Source organism: Centrocercus urophasianus, unplaced genomic scaffold, assembly GCF_019232065.1.
Source record: "Centrocercus urophasianus isolate 14NV4802_14NV808 unplaced genomic scaffold, USGS_Curo_1.0 seq_15, whole genome shotgun sequence".
NCBI classification, from domain to species: Eukaryota; Metazoa; Chordata; class Aves; order Galliformes; family Phasianidae; genus Centrocercus; species Centrocercus urophasianus.
Window position 1 is genome coordinate 21,240,806 of NW_024884697.1, and position 20,420 is coordinate 21,261,225.

The 20,420-nt window shown below is 37.0% G+C and overlaps 1 protein-coding gene across 2 annotated transcripts in view; it reads right to left on the reverse strand.

The window, feature by feature from the left end:
• The window catches only part of PTPRZ1 (protein tyrosine phosphatase receptor type Z1), a 133,131-nt gene that overhangs the window by 26,363 nt on the left and 86,348 nt on the right, over window positions 1–20,420 (reverse strand). The window contains exons 10-13 of one of the 2 annotated variants that reach the window (XM_042816179.1): window positions 20,004–20,130; window positions 13,598–13,641; window positions 10,058–11,012; window positions 3,683–3,827 (exon numbers count right to left, since the gene is read on the reverse strand). In XM_042816179.1, coding sequence (XP_042672113.1) covers window positions 3,683–3,827; window positions 10,058–11,012; window positions 13,598–13,641; window positions 20,004–20,130 — 1,271 coding nt within the window. Of the gene's footprint in view, window positions 1–3,682; window positions 3,828–7,450; window positions 11,013–13,597; window positions 13,642–20,003; window positions 20,131–20,420 lie in introns of both variants that reach the window. The other variant, XM_042816178.1, reaches the window with a different exon arrangement.

Consider the following 20,420-nt stretch of genomic DNA (forward strand, 5'->3'; position numbering starts at 1 on the left):
TGGAACTGCATTAGGAATTTGCTGTTCACATTACCAGAGCCAGTATCTTACTGAGATTCACATGTATTTGTTCAAAAAACAATACTGAATGGTGCAGTTCACACTGACAACTATTACCATTTTACTGTTTGCCAAGCTCTTCTTATGTTAACCATTATAAAAACTGATTTGCACAAATTGTTTTACATTTCTTCCCATAAATCATTTCACTAGGTTCATTTGCACTGACCAATCCAATGAACTATTTCAAAAGATTACACATATGCATAAACAATTTCCAGTATGTCAGCACGGAGGAACTTTCAGTCACCTAAATACATAAGGTTAATTCAAGAAAATGGGAATGATGAAGCTATCCAGAAATGAGAAGAACAGGGAATGGAGATTCAAATATCCCTGCTGCATAGTGTACAAGGACTCAATCAGATACCAAGAAGAATGGATAGATTCCATGCTTGGATAGAAAATTCTCTCTAGAGCTGTAAAAACAATCTGTCAAGCAGGCAAAACCATTGCATAGGCAAAAGAATCTCCTCATTTATTCCACTGTAATCTTAATCATTCTAAAAAAAATGTAAGGAAAGTGTATTTGCATCAAAATATAAATGCTTGATGCACAAGACTACAATAATTCAAAACGGTGCACGTTCCTACTGAAAATTCTTTAGACAGTATTATCATTAAAAGTTTTTATTCCTGTGGGAGAAATTAGTTTTTTATCACAAAAAGATTGAAATTATGCCTAACGAGATAGGGAAGAGATTGGGGAATTTCCTCGAGTGATGATTAACAATTTCATGTAAAAAAAACACAACCAACCAATCCTATACCAAAAAACCAACTAAACCCAAACAACAGATGGTAGAGAATTATTTTTCTGATACCAGGCACTTGAGTGAAGAACAAAATAATTTTGCCTTTTTTTTTTTTAACCTTGAAAAGCTGGAATTTGAGGCTTTTGGTAGCTATTTGGTTTTGAAACAATATATTTTTTAAAAAGGTTACAGCTATTGTACATTCAAATCAGGAGGTGGCATTTTTCCATCAAAGACCCAGCTAAGATGTACCCATGCAATTTTTTTTTTTTTGAATACTCTTGCCAAAATGATATAGAATATCATCTTGTAAATCTAACATTTTAATTAACTTTAATGAGTGAAAGTAATTGGCTCACTAAAGGAAAAAGAGGTAGATACGCACTATAGAAAAGAAAACCTGTCAACTTACAACAATTATTTCAAAATCAGCTAAACTTAGCCACGGAAATACTTATAGCCATATAGCAATGTAGTTCACCATTTTTCATGAACTTTCAAATCATTAAGAAGTTCATAATGATTTTTCACAGGCTTTAAAACAAGGTGAGTGTCTTTGAAAGAGGCCTATAAAGTCCTGCCTACAATACATACAGCTTGAGATTCATTTTGCTGAAATAAGAACTATGTTACTGGTGTTATCATAAAGCCCAAGAAAATTTTCTCAAGGATTAACAAAAAAAGAGCTTCATATTTTATTTTGTAGTACACAAGAAATACAGAAAAGATTAAATTCAACTTCAAGAAGATATTACTGCTAACGAGATTTTTGTTTTATTTTGAAAGACCTATGTTACAGAATTGTTCATTCCCAGAAAAAAAATGCAAAATGAACATGATGTTATTTGACAAAAACAAGCTTGTAACATGTGTAGGATTACTAAAACTGCACTACACAATCTGGGTCTTAAAATGTGTAGTGTTCTTTGGAAAATAGAAGAGATTTGAAAGACTATTTAGGCTCAAAGATGAAACTCTTTGGAAGATGAATATGAATGTTCATGTTGTGTAACATGAAAGACAGGAAAAGGCTCTCAATATGAAAGTGGCTAGCTAGAAATCCTGTGATGGAGAATATAATTATCCAACTATACATAAATCAGGAAATGTGTGCAGTTCTTCCAGCAATTAACCACTTATTTGAAAAGTGGAAGAAATCTTTCTGCAAATTCAATGCTTTTCAGTGTTTTATCATGCCAAAGACTGGCTGACTTATAAGGATGCTTGCCTGGAATGAAGGAAGCCTGAACCCAATTTCTTAAGCTTCATCTGCTGAGGGATGGGATATATTCTGTCTTGTGTTGATATAAACCAGTGAGGAATCGGGAAGCAAAGTCAGTGAGCCAGACCCTCACGCCACAGCCTAATGGTTACAGTAGTCAAGAGCTGACAAAGGCACCCTGGGATCTGGTTCCTGTTTCCTGGTTCTTTGCCACGGTTACACATTTTAGGTTAAGCAAGACTGTACAGATGAAAGAAAAAGAAGGAACAGGCTCTGGAAGTCTTCCAGGAGCAAGGCTCTGCTCCTTGCTGCTTGTTTATGTACACAAGCAATGATGGGATCAGGCCTCTGCAATCATAAAAGAGTAAGAGTTTCTATGGCAGGGTGATGTGCAACTTAACACTCACCTCTTTCAGTCCACTATGTCTCTTCCTTGGCAACTCTCACTCTCAGGAAAGTAAGGGCTGTGTGGATTTTGGAAGTCTGTGAGAGCCTAAGAAGACTTGCCCCTAGAAAGACTCCATGGCTTCATCTGCATCCAGTGAAGAAAAGCTGAAGAATTGAACACTGCCTCATTGCTAACAGGATTCCTGGTAGGCTCATAGCTTAGACCAACCTGTGTTACTGCATACAACGCCTGACACTCTGGGATTAGACCCAGAAACTGTCCCTGGCAGGGGATCTGAATGCACTCGCCTTATTTCTCCCCTGTGAAGGAAGAGCCTTTGGCTGTACGGAAGCAATCTGTGCCATGCCTCAAGACAGTAGAAGAGTCCCTGGACCACCTTATTTCACAGAATAGGCTCAGTCTTTTGCCCTCAGTGGTTGCACCTTCAGGACTCTTGTCTACCACCTATATTTAGCCTGACTTTTTTCTTACTTTCTTATCAAGTCACAGAAAACATTCCCGTGAGGGAACTTGAGCATGCATGCATCACAAAACTCATCTGCTTCATCACCTGTTGAATGGTTTCAAAGGCTGGGGGGCAAAAACTCTCATTCTAAGACAGGCATGATCACAAAGCAGACCAATTTTTAGTCACTAAACATGAGATCTACTCAGGAAGCGATCTTAAAATATTGACAGAAAACCTAATTTCTATCTCATATTCCATGTCAGCTACAGCCCATTCCTACAGTACTTTATGAATTGCTTATTTATACAGTCCTGTTGATGATCATAGATTTTTGTCTTAAATTGATAACAACTGTACTTATTTATTTATTTATTTATTTATTCATTAATAGTTACATGATTGGGAAAATAGGAAACAAACCCATTCCATGCTATTTATTTTATTTCTTCCTCCTGTTCTTCCCAGTGTTCTGTTAATTCACTTGGCTTCCAGCGTTAGTAAACTAAAGTAGTTTTTACTAAATTCTCTCAGTATGGATATAAGGTATTTCTCATGTCTCAGCACTGCAACCAAAATTCATTGTAGATGTGCATTTTGGAAAAAAAACAGCCTACTGCTTTACGCTACTGCAGCTCTGGGAGCAAAACAAAGACACAGTGAGAGATAAGATCCAGTCTCTCTCCTGTAAAGCAGCTCAATAATGTCAATCACATTTTTCAAATCAGTGTTCTTTGGCACTGGAAAACAAACAAACAAACAAACAAAAAACCAACAAAGCAACAACTTACCTCCAGTATATGAGAATACCCACAAGAATCACTAGACAGATAAAAGTCAGGGCGGATACGACCACAAGTGGTATAACTGTCTTCTTCTCTGATTCCAGACTCTCAGCTAGACCAATACGAGACTCATGGCTACTATTACTTGCCTCTGCAGTCAGAGAAAATTGAAACAGTCCATGTTTAAATACTGACAAACACAGCACGAGTGAAGGTGTCGTATAACGAGCCTACTTAATACCACTTACCTCTCTTTTTCACTATTCACTGCAGAAAATGTATACATTTGCAAACCAGCTTACAGAAAATAAGCAGACAGAGGGTAAAGCAAAGTATTCAAGCTTTTGTGATTCAGCCTTCCAGCAGTGGAGACTTCTTTGTAAGAACAGCAGATTGTTGTTAAAATATAGGAGAAGAAAGGTTTTTATTTTCATCTGTTTATTAGCTGAAAGTCAAATGATTTAAGGGTTCTGAATTTATAATACTGGAATGTGTAAAGCACACTGATGCTAAACTGTCACTCACGTAATGAAAATCACTTCTCCTTGACTAATAATTGTGATTTTTTTTTTATTTTTTATTTTTTATTTTTTTTTACAACAGAAAATCTCAGTATGGTTATTTATTGCATCTTCTGTAGTTTAATATGCTGTCCATTTGGTAACTTGCCTTGTAGAAAATCTAGTTTCCTTTAAATTCAATTGCAGCACTCCCTTCTCCAACTATAATGGAGCCAGAATTAAATTCCCTACCTCCGTCTTTACTCGGAATCAAATTGTAATTTAGGTATTATCTAGATTTCACGTAACTGTCAGCCTTGTAATACTGGGTGATTAAAATATTTGGGCACAGGAATCTGTACGAAGATTAAACTGATATATTTTATAAGCTCATTAAAAGAAGCATACATAATGGTGGAAGAGACCAATCCTGCAGACTTTACTTTCATCCCTCTGAAAGAAAACGCTTGAAAACATAGACTTCAACAGAAAACAACTGCTTCTTTTAAATCTATGCAGCTGACTGTGATCTGTGACCATTATACGTGAGTCAAAATACAGAAATAACCACTTCCACACTTTTTAGAATTAATCCCTAGATTTTCTAAGATAACTACATGTCTTCTGCTTTTGTGAATTGTCTTAATACAATTAATGCTCTGAATGGGACAGGATATTGCTGTCTAAAATCAGCTGTACTTCAGTGGGGTTTCAAGACCAACTCCACATAACAGTTTTCAGACAAAAGGGAGCAGGGAATATTGCTGGATCTGAAAAAATATTGACAAAAAAGCATAGGACCTAAATACAATATAAAAAACCAGACATGATCATGTAGCATAGGCTTCCAGGCATTTATCTGCTTTCATTTTCTTTAGTTTTTGGGCTTTCTAGAAAAAGATGTCTAGGTCCTGATCTTGCAGATATCTTCTTGGTTTTAGTTCAGAGTGCTCAAACACCCAAATCACTCACTGCTTTTTCAATCCTGTATCTCCGTGTGCAAGGTGATTGCAGGAAAAAGAAAGGCTTCTGAAAATTTGTCCCCAAGCTTCTCGCAAGTAGACTAAAATCAATACTGATTCAAGAGGAAACTATATATCTGTATGAGAGATCAGAATACAATCCCTTTGAGGCATATACATTTGGAGTAACTCACAGGGTAAGACCCAGACTCATCTTTGTGATAACAGGGCTCCTTCACACTGCATGACCAAGTCCTGTTCTCCTATGAAGAAGAGCAGTAGATCCCTGTAATGGAGCTTCTTGCCTGCTTGGCCATCGCTCCAATGATGGCAGCTGAACAGGGAGTCTCACCTACAGCAGATTTCCTACTCCCTAATAATTGGCATGCTTAGATCATTTCCATTATTATTTATATTTGTTTCTTTTATGGTTTTTCAACTGAGGATGAAAGGTTTAGGTAGCCATAGAGGTCTTAAGGAGAAAGTCCTCATTCAGAATATGCATTGACAACTGTAATAACGAGTGGGTAAAGTTTAAATGACATTTTTTTTCTGGAATAGTCAAAGTAAGCAGACATTTCATTAATTTTTGATGAATTCACAGTAATACACAACTTCTTAGTTGTTGGGTTTTTTTTTTGTTTTGTTTTTGTTTTTTTTGTATTTGAGTTAAGCAGGGATAGTTTTGATTTACAGAAGACCACGTTAGACATGCTTGCATTTTAATTTACAGTTTTTAAATGACAGTATTTGGTGTAATTTATTGGAAAAAATAATATACATGAAGTGATCCTATATAATGTATTTCAATAATATTTAGAAGATAAAATTTATCTGTTGTAGTGCTACTCTAGACACGTATAATCTTTTTGAAGTACTTTTATGAAGTAACAGTTGAAGCTCATTGTTAACTAAATGACACTTATGCAATCTATTAATCTTTAAAGGCAACATTCATTTACATAATTCATATGAGTTTTGAAATATTCCTTTTCTTTTTTTCTGATTTTTCAACAAATACGTTTTGCAGTTTAAACCATGAGGTAACCACTAACCAACTGAACTAACTCACTTTTTGTTTCAGTTTTAATTTGTTAGGACTAATTACAATTTTGGCATGTCTTCTATTTTATTTCAATACATTTTCTATTTTTTGTTTTGTTTCGTTTTCCATTTTTCACATTCTATCAGCTCCTATTACATAGTGTTGATTTGGCACCTTTTCATATTAGCACTCTGTAGCTCGCGAGCAATACAACTTCATTTCATTTCGCTCTGTATTCGTAGGACACTGCCTAAAATTTCACATGCTGTCTAGATCTATTCAAAACAGATTTAGTTGGATGATACTGCCCTCTACAGATGCTGTGACTGTTTAATTTCAATTTACTTTTTAAAATACAAATTCACCTCGTCAGTTTTTTTCCCAAGCCACAGTTGTTTTTTCTGATTTTACTTTTCGGTTTCCAATATGCTAACATGAAGAAATTCAAATTTCTTGTCTGAACAGTTTAAGTTTCCACAACACTTTTTAAAATATAAAGGCAATATAAATATTTATCTGGTTCTTATCTATGCAAGGTGCAGTTTCGCCTTCTGACCTCATCTTTGCAATCACAAAATCTCTCACTGACTTTAAGAGGAATAGTTAGGAAAAAAATATATATATATGAACAAGTACAGGAGAACCCAGCTCTGATATACTGCAAATAAGCAAAACTAGCATAAAAAAACTCTGCATCTTACTGAAATTTGAAGACAGCATAAACAATAAGAATGAAGATGAATGTTTATGCAAATTAAGATGAATCAGAATCAAGCTGAAGCATCTTCTTCCTTGCTCAATACACCTTAGAAAATACAAAATAAAACATAAGGAGGAAATGTGCTGCCATAATTATAAAACAGAATCTCAGAGGTATGTTTGCACTGGTATAGTTTCCTCTGGTAATGCCTTTGTACAAAGAACTTACATCTCTCTTATACCTTTAAAACTCAAATTAAACCATTAACATTGAAACAAATTCTGGTCTTAGACTGCGTACCACGCAACTTCAGCTGATGGTACACATCCATCCAAAAGCAGAGCACAAATCTTCCTACTGAAGATTTTCAGGTGCAGTTTGAAGTAGACAGAAGTGGCACTCACAAGGCAACCTGCTCAGTATGTACCCCTGCTCCCCAAGGCCTCCTTAATCACCGCCACTGGCCCTCTTCTCCTTTTGTTATATACATATAAACTTCATTGTCTACAGCACAAAAGAACCCCTCACAGCTTTCCATGGTATGTATTAGACTCATCCATAACTAACCTGCCTCAGAGGTGTTGAATACTGATGAGTGATCGCTAGATACAGATGAGGCTGATGACTGTGATGATCCAGGAGTTAATTCTGAGTTACCTGCTTCAACTGCCCCTTCAGTGTCTCTCTCATTAAGGTCAGGAAAACTGAAATCTGTTGATGTTTCATTATCATTAAGGCTATCTGAGGTACCTTGGCCAGAACCACTTTCTTCATCACTTGTAAAAACAGCCCAAGACTTAGACTCTGATGTGTTTTGCAATGGGACACTAGCAGTTTGAATATGGTTCTCCAAAAATGTCGGGTCGCTGTGCTTCTCAGGTATCACACTTGCTGTCAGAGATGGTACAGATGTATAATTATGTCTGTCCGTGGCATAGTTTATCTGCCTGTCTGATGCAGCAGTCGAAATTCTCTCTTCTTCTTCAGGTTTCCCAGAATGTGAGCTTATAATTAGGTTGTTATTGTTTACCTCTGCATTTTGCTCCTCTACTACCATATCCTCATCTTCTCTATGGGAAGAGCATGAGATACAGTTACTTATGGGGAAGCCATCGTCATACTCATCGTAGTCATCCTCAACTACAGAAGGCCACAAATCGGTACTGGTCATGACACTAGGAGACAACCCAGAGGATTCTCTAGAAGGAACCAGTAACCTACTCAAAGTTACAGGGCTCTTACTTTTGGGAGGAACAGCTGTGACAGAAATATGTGCACTTGGTAAAGGAAAGGTGTGACGAATGGACACATCAGAATCAGAAACCACTGCTGGCATTTGCACAGGATCAAAACCAAGTGGAGAACTTGAAGAGACACTGGCAGTCTCACTTCGTTCAAAAACACTTGCAGAGGTATGGCTGTCTGGAGGAGTAGCTACATGAGGTAATGCATCAGCTGTTAGGAAGGGAGTTGTTACTGCATCTGCTGCTTGGGGGGGAAAGGTATTTGCATTTTCTAAACTGGTCAGCTGGAACGAAACATCGCTACTGTACAATGAAGGCATAGCCTGCTGAACATCTTCACTGTTAAACAGGCTGGATGAAACATACTCCTCACTTGCATAAGAAACAGGTAAACCTTGAAGTGACGCTGTGGGCTTACTAAAAGCGTTTGACAACATATCAGCAATGGAATGTAGAGATGCAGAAGGCAGCATAGTTTCATTTGTAGCAGAACCTGGTGCCATTTGATGCAATATTTGGTCAAATGCAGAACTATCTTTATAAACCCTGGAGCTTTCAGCCAATATTGGATCACTCGGCACAACTGCAGCTGTGTTAAGCAGAGTGCCATCGCCAGAAGACTGGAAGGAGGACTGCAGTAATGCGTCATTATTTAATGCAGCTGAGGCCTCATAAAAGTACGGCTGAGTCGAGGATAACGTTTTACTATAAGCAGGGGCAGAGACAGCTTGTTCTGAGATTGCACTAAGCATAGGTCTAAGCAAAGTGTCATCAGAGGCTGGAGATGCAACATGCAAAGGCTGAACGGAAAGGCGATTTTCTGTAAGTTTACTAATATCATAATCAAATACCTTAGTAGTGGGAAAAGCAAGAGAGACTGGAAGGATTCCCTTTGTGCTAGAAACAGGAAGTAGGCTTTCTTGCAGAGACGTGGTCTGCTTAATTACATCATTATTAGAAACAGATGTAGAAAGTTCAGGTATCACTTTACTTTCAGCACTGGAAGCCATTTCTCTTAAAGAAGAAGAAATTTGCAGTTCTTTCTCATCTCCATATACAACACCACCTTTTTGAAGCACCTTATTAACATCACTAAAACCAGATGATTCATATGTAATTTCATCTACAGAATCAGAGGAAGAAGCATTATTTACGGTCAAAGTGTCTGTGTCAGGCAAAAGGGACTCACTACCAGAGTATGCTTCAGACCAATCCATATCACTAGATAGAGAGCGTGTAGGCTGCAGCCAAGTATCAGCTTGTGATGTTACAGAGGAAGGTTTATGCACCAGTACATTGTTATAGCTGCTAAATAAAGGATCCTGATGAAATACGTCAACAGAACCATGCACAAATTCTGCAGAGTCATAAGAAACAGTAAAGCTTTGGAGGGAGCCCGCATTACTAGACAAAGCATAAGGATGTTCAGACATTGTAGATAGTACATGCACATTTAAATCACTGCTGGATGGTTCGACTTCAGAAAATATGTGAGTTCTATTATGACCAAATATCAGTGTCTCTGAAGCAGCGCGAGTGGTCTGATGTGACACCACATCAGCATATTGAGCAAGGCTTGGCTGTATTAATGTATCACCCTCTGCCAACGTCAAAGAAGCATGCAGGGACACCTTATCACTTGCAACAGCTGGAGTAGCACTTTGTGGAAACATTTGAGAAACTGTGTACAGACGGTGAAACATTTTACTACTGGAGGAAGCAGAGGAAAATGTAAGCAAAGGTACATCATCATAGGAAGACAGGGTGGGTTCAAATGACACATCAACACTGGGAAATACAGGTGTAGCATGCAAGGTCACATCACTATCTGATGTAGCAGGGGTAGTGTTGAGCATCTGAGAGTCAAACAATAAAGGGGTGACTAGAGGAAACACTTCACTACTGTAGGAAGGTTGAAGAGGTATCTCACCATTATAGATTGGTTGAGTTGTCTGAGAGAGTACCTCACTGGCAGCAGAAGCAGAACCATATTCTCCAGAGCTTGAAGAGAGAGAGTGAGGTGATAATTCAGCAGAGGAGAAAGCAAAGGTAGAATAATGTGGCAATTCTAAATCCGCATCTGACGTGTCCTGTGAAACCACTGGGCTGCCGGAATAGGGCACTGTAGCTGGCTTTGATCCCTCTACATAAGCCTCAGAGTAACTGGTCTGAGACAAACGACTGCTATCCGATGTACCAACAGACTGAGTTGTCAGCTCCGTAGTGTTACGAAACCACACATTCCCATCAGTGGAAGACATATGCTTCAGAGGCTCATCAGAGCTTGGGAGTGATGCACCTTCTGAAACATATTTAACAGAGCCTTGGTAAAGGACATCATGCATGCTTATATCTGGGCTTCCTGAAGGAAGGATTTCTTCTTGGGAGGTCTCCTCTGTAACTGGATGTGCTGAAGAAGTGGTGAGAACTGAACTCCAAAAGTCATCAGATTCCTGATCAGGTTTAAAAGGAGACAATGAGAAATCTTCACCACTATGGCCTGTAGTGGTTATCCTGGTTGGTTCAGTGCCTGAAGAAAGGTATATGTATTCTTCTTCTATGCCTTTGGTGGAGTCAATGAATTGAGGAGGAGTTTCAGTAATTGTTTGGGATTCCAAAAAAGTATCTTCTTCAGAAGTTTCACTGACAGATGGAGAAGTAGGATAATAAACTGCTTTGAAAGCATCATCCTTACCAGGCAATTCTTCTCTTGTTAAGTATCTATTTATTTTAGCTTCATTAGATTTTGTCCCCGTGTTATCTTGACTGTAGCTTGATGTAGTCACTCGGAAATCTTTCCTCTTTATTTGTTTTATTGCACTGTCAGTGCTAGGAATCACTGCAGTTTCTTCATTCATCTCTGTTTCTTTTTCATCAGCTTCATCCTTTGAAAAAATATCACAGCCGAAGACAATTAACAGTGTTTGTAGACACCACACATAAATGAAATCCAAAACTGCAATAACATATTTATCTGGCTTCATAAAAACAAAAGGGACAAAACAACGGACACCTTTGAGAATTCTGTTGACAAAATTTTTAGTTACGAGAACAAGTATCCTCTTCACTTGCAAATACTGCCTATTTGCAAGACAAACAAACAAACAAAAAATCTGTGCTCAGTAGCTTCTTAAATGTATGAGGGGGAAAAACCACTCGCAGTATTTATTATTCATAAAGGTCTACATCTTTCTAATAAAATGCAATTTGCACTACACGTCAAAGAAAAATAACTTTATGACCAGAATATTTTAGAGAATTGCACTAGTATTCTGATATTGATTAAACTGCTAGTAACAGAATATAGTAGCAGAATATGGCCTGTGTTTAAATTTGATGAATCGACATTTTTTCCTAGATGATACGATTTCAGGGTGTAAAAGATCATCGTACAACAGCATCAAAAGTGTTGTGAGTGATACCACCAAGTCCCTGTTACTGACCTTCCTTTGCTGAACACAAATGATAACTTGTAAAAAGTCTAAATTAGTGTTTTGACTTTTAAGGCCAGATCTAATGAATAGATAAATAGATAGATAAATTGATAAATAAAATAAATATGTGTATGTCTAAACACAATGTCCCTATCCCCAAATTTCCTTGAGCCAAATCCAGAAAAGTAGTGTGGAATCATGGAAATTGTTCATGAGAGGTGGTATTTTGACCAAGTATGTAGATGCCACCAGCTTTGTGCCATGCCCAACTCTGCCAACTGCAGCATAGCTCTGCACAAGGGGCATGACTGCAAACTAGATTGAGGAGTACCCTCAGCTGCTGAAGAGACTTGATTTTATAGGCACACATATGCCTAATAGATACCAGCAGGACAAAGCCTCTCTCAAAATGGAAACTGAATCACAGAATGGCTTGAGTTGGAAAGGAACTTGAAGATTATCTAGTCCCAAGCCCTTGTCTGTGGGCAGGGTTGCCACTCACCAGATCAGTCTGCCCAGAGCCCCATTCAACCTGCCCATGAATGCCTCCAGGGATGGGGCATCCACAGCTTCTCTGGTCAACCTGTTCCCATGCCTCATCACCTTATTTATTCTTTTAACTATAGTAAATGTTCCCTCTTTTAATTTAAAGGCATATCACTAACAGATCATGCAAAATGGTCCTCTCCAAATACTGTTTAAACTGTTATTCTTTTGAAGACACAGCTTGATGATGTGCTAGTAGTAGTGGTAATACTAGTTTCTACTGCAGTTTAAGCTGAATTGATGACCTCTGCACGGACGTAAGGCACTGTAGAGAGATGAATGCAAAGTCAACCGTCTTGGAAGGAAGGTGCCCAAAAAAAAGTGTGACTGAACAAATTATTAACTAGGATACACATTAAATAATAATCTTTAACTTTTATCCAATCCTACCAGAGGGAAGGCCTTAATCACCAGACTACAGCTGTGCTTCACACAGAAGTCCCTTTCTTTCAGGAACATCTACTGCACTCACCATACAGCTACTGTCTTACCAGAGGCAATATAATAACCTGAATATGTAACTTACATCAAAATAGAAAAATAACTATATTATTGGCTAGTCAGCTTTCACAAACAGAAGGGACGGTAAACAGAAAGTTAAGAACAAGCTATTTCTCCATTTAACTAACAAGGACATGCCACACAGTGAAAATACTGTGGTCAGAGACTGAAACAGTAATTTTTTTTCTGAGGCATTACTTGATGTCAGTGTAGATCTTACTGAAGGAAATGTCCATGTTGTAAAATCTGTATTGATCTGAGTTATGTTTCACTGTGATATTTTCATCTCTCTTCTTGCTGGGATGTGAGAAATCAAGTTAACAAATACAGAAATAAAATTTAAATTCTGCAGAAGATATCATAAAAAACATCCCAAATGGTGTGAAATAGGGTTATATCGTCAGTTTTAATCTCTAACTTGAATTGAAATGCAGGGGTAACTGAGCATCCAAAATTTTGGAATTCCATGATTTGAAATGGTAGCTGTTAACCTCAATCAACAGCAGACACGCACAAATCTTATTTTAAAGGACAATTGCCTTCCTCCCATACTTTAGTTTATCACACAGTAAGATTTACCTGCTATATGTAAGACCAAGACAGATTTCTCTTTAAATAATTCTAAAAAGCTTAATACTACATGATCACTTTGATTCTCTTAAATTCATAGTTTTGTTATTGAATTCACTCAGATGTAAGTGTAATTTGATGTGCTATTTTCAAAAATATTTCTGCATATTCTGTAATTTCCCTCAATTCTCCATGCATCTCGAGCTCCAGATAACTGTGTAGGTAGAGAGATATCTCTAGAGTTACGTAGGGAAAAATAGAGCTGAAAATGAATGTTGTACGTGCATACATATGCATGTATGTATAAATGCTGACAATACATTCATAGACCTGTAAATTCCTACAGAATATCAATTTTATTTTGTTGAAATCTGTGTATTACTTTGAAATACTCTTTCAAAAATAAATTAATGCTATACCTCATAATCTTCAGTTTCATTCAGTTCAGGAATGAGGTCAGTCTCTATAAAACAAAAATACAAACCGTATCACCAAACATTTTCAATTCACAGAATTATTAATTCTGCAAGGACTCAGTTGATTAATTAATACATTTATTGTGACTCAGTCTAAAGTATTTTATAGGATTGTGTTTGGAGAAGTGGCCAACTAACTGGAGAGAGCACTAGCTTTACGGATAGCAGCACTCATCTAGACAGAAGACTTTCTGCTGCAACAGTTTTGACTGGTGCTAATTTGATATTCCATCACATGTTGGATCTTTACTACAGAACCACATCTAAGTTTATGAGAATACTGTCTTATACAAGAAGTTTAATGCAGAGGAAACAGTAAACAGTAAAAGTAAGTCTGGGAATCACGGAGTTTCATTCTGAAACTTTCGAACATACTCTTGTAAAATGATCCGTTCTATAATTTTCATACAGAAAATTCCTCATTTGTGCACCCATGCTTAAAGTTAGGTGCTAGTGCAAGTCATGCCATCACAGTCAGCATGCAGTAGGCTGGCACCCATTTTTGTCAGGGAAGGCCAAAGAGACGCACACATTCTAGCTGCCAGTGCTTAAGGTCTTCTTCAACCTCACTCTCCACTTGCTTCAGTGAACAGACCAGAATCTAGTTCTATCACGTCCCACAAAGCTGGGGATAATAAGAAGATATTGAGTACTCTACTAAAACTTTTAAGGTCTTCCTCATTTTTTTTTAATAAATAATTAGCAACTGTAGCGGAAGCAAGAACTCATGTGAAAATCTTTCTCTCTGAAATTTAGAGGTAGTCTATCATATTCTTTCTCACTGTCTTTTTGACCAACAGAGTATTGTGGTTGTGATAGCGGTCAGCAAGAGAGGCTTCAAAGCAGGTAGTGAGAAGCCTTCAAATCTCTGGTAGGAACTGGCATGGCCTCAAGTGATGATCTCTTACACCCTTTCACAGTGCTAACTCACTTCACTGCTCTCTTCAGCCAAAGAAAAGCACATTCCCTTTCTGGATCTTCCTAAGGCTTTGCCCTAAGCAATGCTGTCAAGCCCTGCCTATTTACCAGTGCCAGAATGTATTCTGAAGTTAGTTTGCACTGTGAAAATGCCAGTCTCTTATCCTGGTAAGTGATTCTAACAGTAAGATCCTATAGAACTGTATGTCTGCATCTCGTCAATGATTCCCAAATGTAGCTGTCTCCATACATTAGTATAAAGAGGTCATTTCCACACTTTTCATTTCTGCAAAGTCAGGCGGGTTCTTAATTTGTATTCTGTCCACATCTATGTTTCCAAAACTTTGAGACATGTATTATATGCAACATACAATTAGGTAAAATTTATCACATTAACATGCTCAGTTTTTTTCTATGGATTCTAATTTGTAAAAACATTTTGACTGAACCTGCAGAAAAAGTTTCAGAAATTGTTCTTTTTTAAGTAAGTTTTATAAATTACCAAGCACTTGGTAATTGGTAATGAAATAATCTTTTATTAATGAGATAGAGAAAAATGATCTTACCTCTGACTCCTGGAAGCCTAGGAGGCTCCGGGACAGGGAGGGGAGAGGAGGGGAAGGGGAGGAAGGGGTGGAGGAGGAGATAATGATATTCCCTGGCTTCTCAATGACAGAAATCAAACATCATAAGACATTAATTTAGACCCGCACCGTATATTACTGTTGTCAGCAACTCAAAAAACTTCTCTGTAAAGAAAAATAATACAGAAAAATGCTATCTATTCATTCTACAGTCACTTGTCTTGAGTTGATCTTTAATCAGACTTCACGAGAAAAATAAAACTTGTTGATTATGCTATATTATACAATAAGCTACATGCCTCCTCATTCCAGCAGCAAGAAACTCAAGTTTCTCACTCTTGCCTCTAATGGAGAGGTATTTATACACACACACACACATACAGTTACAGATAAATAAACAAAAAGTCAGCCATTTTACCAAGACAGTTTAATTTGGGTTGGTTACAAAAACATATTTGTCAAAAGCCTTAGAGACACACTTATAGAAGTTCTGTTAACTCAGTTGCTGTGATTTTTATTTGACAGCATTTTATACAAAGTGCTAACAGCCACTTACTTATCAGAAGAACCACCCACCAAAAAACAACCCATTGATGTAGGCTGATAAACAAGCTTGTTTATTTCTTCTGGAACCACATTTTGCTTATTCTAGAGCTTACATTTTAAATAGTTAAACCATTAGAAAGTTTTGAAGTTATCTTTTCACACAATAGTGCATTTTAATGACAGATGAAGAAAGGACAAAACAAAGACAAAAAAGGGAAATTCCCTACACTTAAATTCAACGCAAATCTTTTAAAAATCTTTTAAAGCAATCTGATCTGCAGCTGTAAAAATAACAGGTACCCTCATAAATTCTTTTCAGTTCTGTACTATCTTATGCAATAAATGTCACTGGAAGAAAAAAAAAGTAAAGCCTTTTTCTTTTGTTTGAACCAGTTTTCAGATGTCTACGTTTATATTGTAAAATTAAAAATAAAAATTAATTAAAAATAAAATTAGAAAAAAGCATCCCCTAAGTGAAACATCTGTGACATGCTTAGTGCTTTTTTAGAACAAAAATTACTCACAAAGACAAGTTACAACAAAATAGCATAGTTAGACCCTCACAAATCATCACTGACATTATGATCTGCATTTGAGAGCCATATCCCAATATGATTTTTTATAAAAACCAACCAGTGTCTCTACACAGGAAGGTGAAAAGAGAGATATATTCTTACTTTCATGCCCTGCGTCAGTAAAAGCATGTAAGTACCACTGATATTAATGACACAACAAACTACTGCAGAACTTTCAGAACTCTAAAGACATTATCTAGAGAGTCAAAGCACATTCAGATAATGAAAATCCAGTTCTAATACCGAATGAAAAACTGGTAAATGAAAGCTGGGCTTTCATCAAAGTCAACTAACACACTACCTACCGATACACTCCATTTTCAGTGGATGTTGGGTAGCTGTGTCAGGGAAAGCAATCACCAACTGTCACTAATTGGAAACTAATTGGAAAAAAATCACATGTGCATGCACACTGCACCACAAGCTGAAATGCTGCTGCTCTGAACAGTTCAGGTAAAAAAATCCAAATGCAGAAGTCTCAAATATGATCACCTGTGTGGTGAGATTCTGAGGCTTCCACAAACCAGAATGATTTCAGATATCAGCATGGGGGACAGAAGTTATGGCCTGGAGTTTTACACCTTGGTTGAGGACCACGCAGGTTGGGGACGAAGCATGAGAAACGCCTTCCCCTTCCATCATGTCAAATAAAAATGGCTAAGACAATGGTCCTGAGTTTTCTGAACAGTAGATTTTGGTTGTACAGGGTACAGAAAATTCCCTCTTTAAGAGTGACCACTCCCCGAGGGCTGAATTCTTCCCAGAAAAAGGGCTCTCATGTCCCATTTTAATTTCTAACATGAAGATTAATTAATCTGGAGGTGACTGCAGTGAATTTCATCTTAATTAAAGTGGCTTACTCAGAGTAAGTCTTGAATACGAAACTTTTAGTTTATGTTTTATGTGAGTCAATTTTATTTCACGTCTTCATGGTGAAGATAACTTTTCTTTCATAAATTCACAAGCAGGAGCTCCAAGAAATCCCCTTTTGCCTCAAGATCTATAAAGCAGATCACAAAACCAATTTGATGTTATAGTTGTAATCATCAAGTAGCTCTGAACAAATCTTTCTCATTAGATATTTATATTTTCATATCTCTGTTGTTTCATATTGCAATATTTAATATGAAAATATTTGCAAAATTTGCAGTGGTTAATTCAGATGTAAATAATTAGTAAAAATAAGTACGTAAAGAAACAATATTAGAAAGGAATGGAAGTTTTTTGCCTTAAAAAAAAAGAAAAAGAAATTATATCCAGAGCTAAGACAGTTCTTATAAAATGTATTTATAGAGCAATGTACACTTCCACCAATCACACTAATTATATGGAAGGAGTCTTTCCTGAACTTTCTTCATCCAATATTTTCAGATATACCACTACAAAAGTGTCAAACTAAACACAAAGCACTTTAACAACTTTCTGTCAGTGTCAGATAGGAAGCATCACAAAGAAACAGCTTTTCTGAAACACAGAGATAATTCATTTTTAATGTTAAACCTCTCCTTTTTTTTTTGGTTAAAAATCAAAATATCCTTGAAAGAATTCATTTGACCTGAAATAACCTCTCTCCATTTCGAAGCTCTTGACAAACTAAAGGAAACACCTCAAGCAGACCCAAAACCACTACAGATTTTCAGAGCTGTCTGAAATTTGAAAAAAAAGGTGTTCATAGTTTACATACTTTTGATATAGTTTACATATTTTGATATGCAATATGCTTAACTCTCCTTTTCACAATGCCTTGTTTTTTGAAAAAAAGAGAACTTGGGATCAGAATGTACTTACAGAAGTTAATTTGCTTTGTTTCCACATTAAGGAGATGTACTTAAATGCTTAATTGGAAGAAAGCACAAAAATACCATTTCCACAGTAACGCTAACGTGCTGACACTGCACACAGGTACATCTGTATATTATTATTTCTCCTTGTTATTCTTGCATCGTATTTTGTCTTTTCTTCTTCTTCTCCTGACAGGAATGCAAACCCACTGCTGCCCTCAGCAGAAGCACAGCACAGTGACAGTGCTCACTGCAGGCCACCAGACACACAGCAGCCTCTCCCTGGTTTTGGTCCTGGCAGCTCTGCCTGCAGGCCAGGTGTGCTGTGTTGGGCTGGGCTGTGTTCCATCCCCTGCCTGCCCCTGCGTCCACCTTTCCTTCCGATGGAAGTCACGGCACATAGCATGGTGGTATGCAACCAGATCTGACAGTAGGGATGCAGCAGTAGTAGTTTAATGTTCTTGGTTTTTGTTTTTTTAAATAAATTATTTTATTTTTGCTATTTTCTGAGCTTCAGAAGCTGTGACAGCAGCACTGGGCTAACTGCATTTGTTGGCTTTGCTCTTGTTTAATAATAGCAACACTGAGCTGTTTATTTTTCACTCCATGGATATGGAGATGTGTGAATGAAATTTCATCTCAAAAAATTTTCAAACACAAAGTAAGCAAATTTTGGAAAGGAAATGGAGTGATATAGGGACTAAGAGGGAGATGAAAGACAAACAGAAAAGTGAAATGTCAGAACTTTGTTGTGGACTTGGAAAAACTAAATATGGAAATTCTCGTAAGTATTAGCATAAGACTGCAAAAGTACGTGTTTGAGAGGCACAGAAAATGTTTACTGAAAGATCATATGTACTATATGTGAATCTGCCTCCCCCTCCTTCAGATAATATGCTATTTTATGCCTTTTAGCACTACTAATTGTCAACTGATGCAGGAGAGATCATCAAGAACCATGTTCCTTCTTGCTACAAAGGAATGTGTTTCCCTTGAAATGAGAAACTAACCTGTTTCCCAAGTATACCACAGTACTGCTAAGGACCTTGCTGTAGCTAAACTGATTTAACCACATGTAAAATTGGACATACACAATCCACAAATGAACAACCACAATCTGAGTCCCCAGATTAAAAAAAAAAAAAAAAAAAGTGTTTTGCTGCACAATGAGAAAGGTTGTGATTTGTTCCTATGGTTAACTACAGGGCTCCTAATTCAATACACAGCTTTCGCTAACTTTGATAAGAACAGGGTTTTATGCTAAAACTTCCACAGAGCGTAAGGAATTATTAAGGACAATGTCAAGCTCCATGCTACAGTGTCACATTATTTTGTATTTACCAGCAGGCAGAAGAGGTGAATCTGGCTGTGCAATCAGTGAGATTTGGTTATTAGGCCTTTTGATTTTCTTGCGAGGCAACATTAAGAAGCAAGGGAATTCCATCACCGTAAGTGCTTTGAAATCAAACTCCAAGTAAACATAAGTAATCCAATTTGAAAACAAATTGATACAGGTCTGTAAGTCATACATCGGGTTTGCATCTCTTGTTTCCTTAACACTTTGGTAATGTAGGTGATTAATTTGGGGAGTCAGGAGGATGCTTGAACCATAGGGAAATAATACCAAACATGGCTTTATTTCCCTATGTTATATTCCTAAAGGATACACTTGTGAGATTTGAAATGAGGTAGGCGCTCTTCAAAATATTTTTAGTTAAAAACATTAACATGCAAACTTTTGTAGGTAATGTTTACAAGGAATGGAGAATTATATCATGATAAAATATCAGTAGCAAAGAACAAGCTGAAGGTTAACTGCAGAGATTTTGAAATTTCATTTTAGCATATTTGGACAGGCACGCATTTTACTGGTTTGCAAATAAACTACTTCTCTAAATAAAAGTTTTTGGTTAAAAGTGACCGCTCGGCTCAGAAGAACACTTACCTTGGTCCTCTAAAGGCATATCAACAATGACTTGGTCACTGTATTTTCCATGCAGACCATTAGAGCAAACAGCAACTATCTGAAGAACATAACTTGTATTGGGCAGCAGATTATTTAGAATAGCTCCCTAAAAGAAAAAACATGTTTAATCATTTACTTGCAAATACGTATCAAATATTTGGAAATGTTAACATTTTTTCATAGCACATTGTTCATATGAATCACGAAGGTCCTTCTGTCCTATGACTCTAACATGCACTCTTCACATTTTACTGTCAAAAAATACTTGTCAGGGAACTTTAAAAAATGGTGAACTTTTAAATGCAGAATACCAAAGTGCACACCTGTTTAACGATGAATACTAGTTTAGATAATCATTTTAGATAACATTACCACTGATAAGCTTATGAATATTTG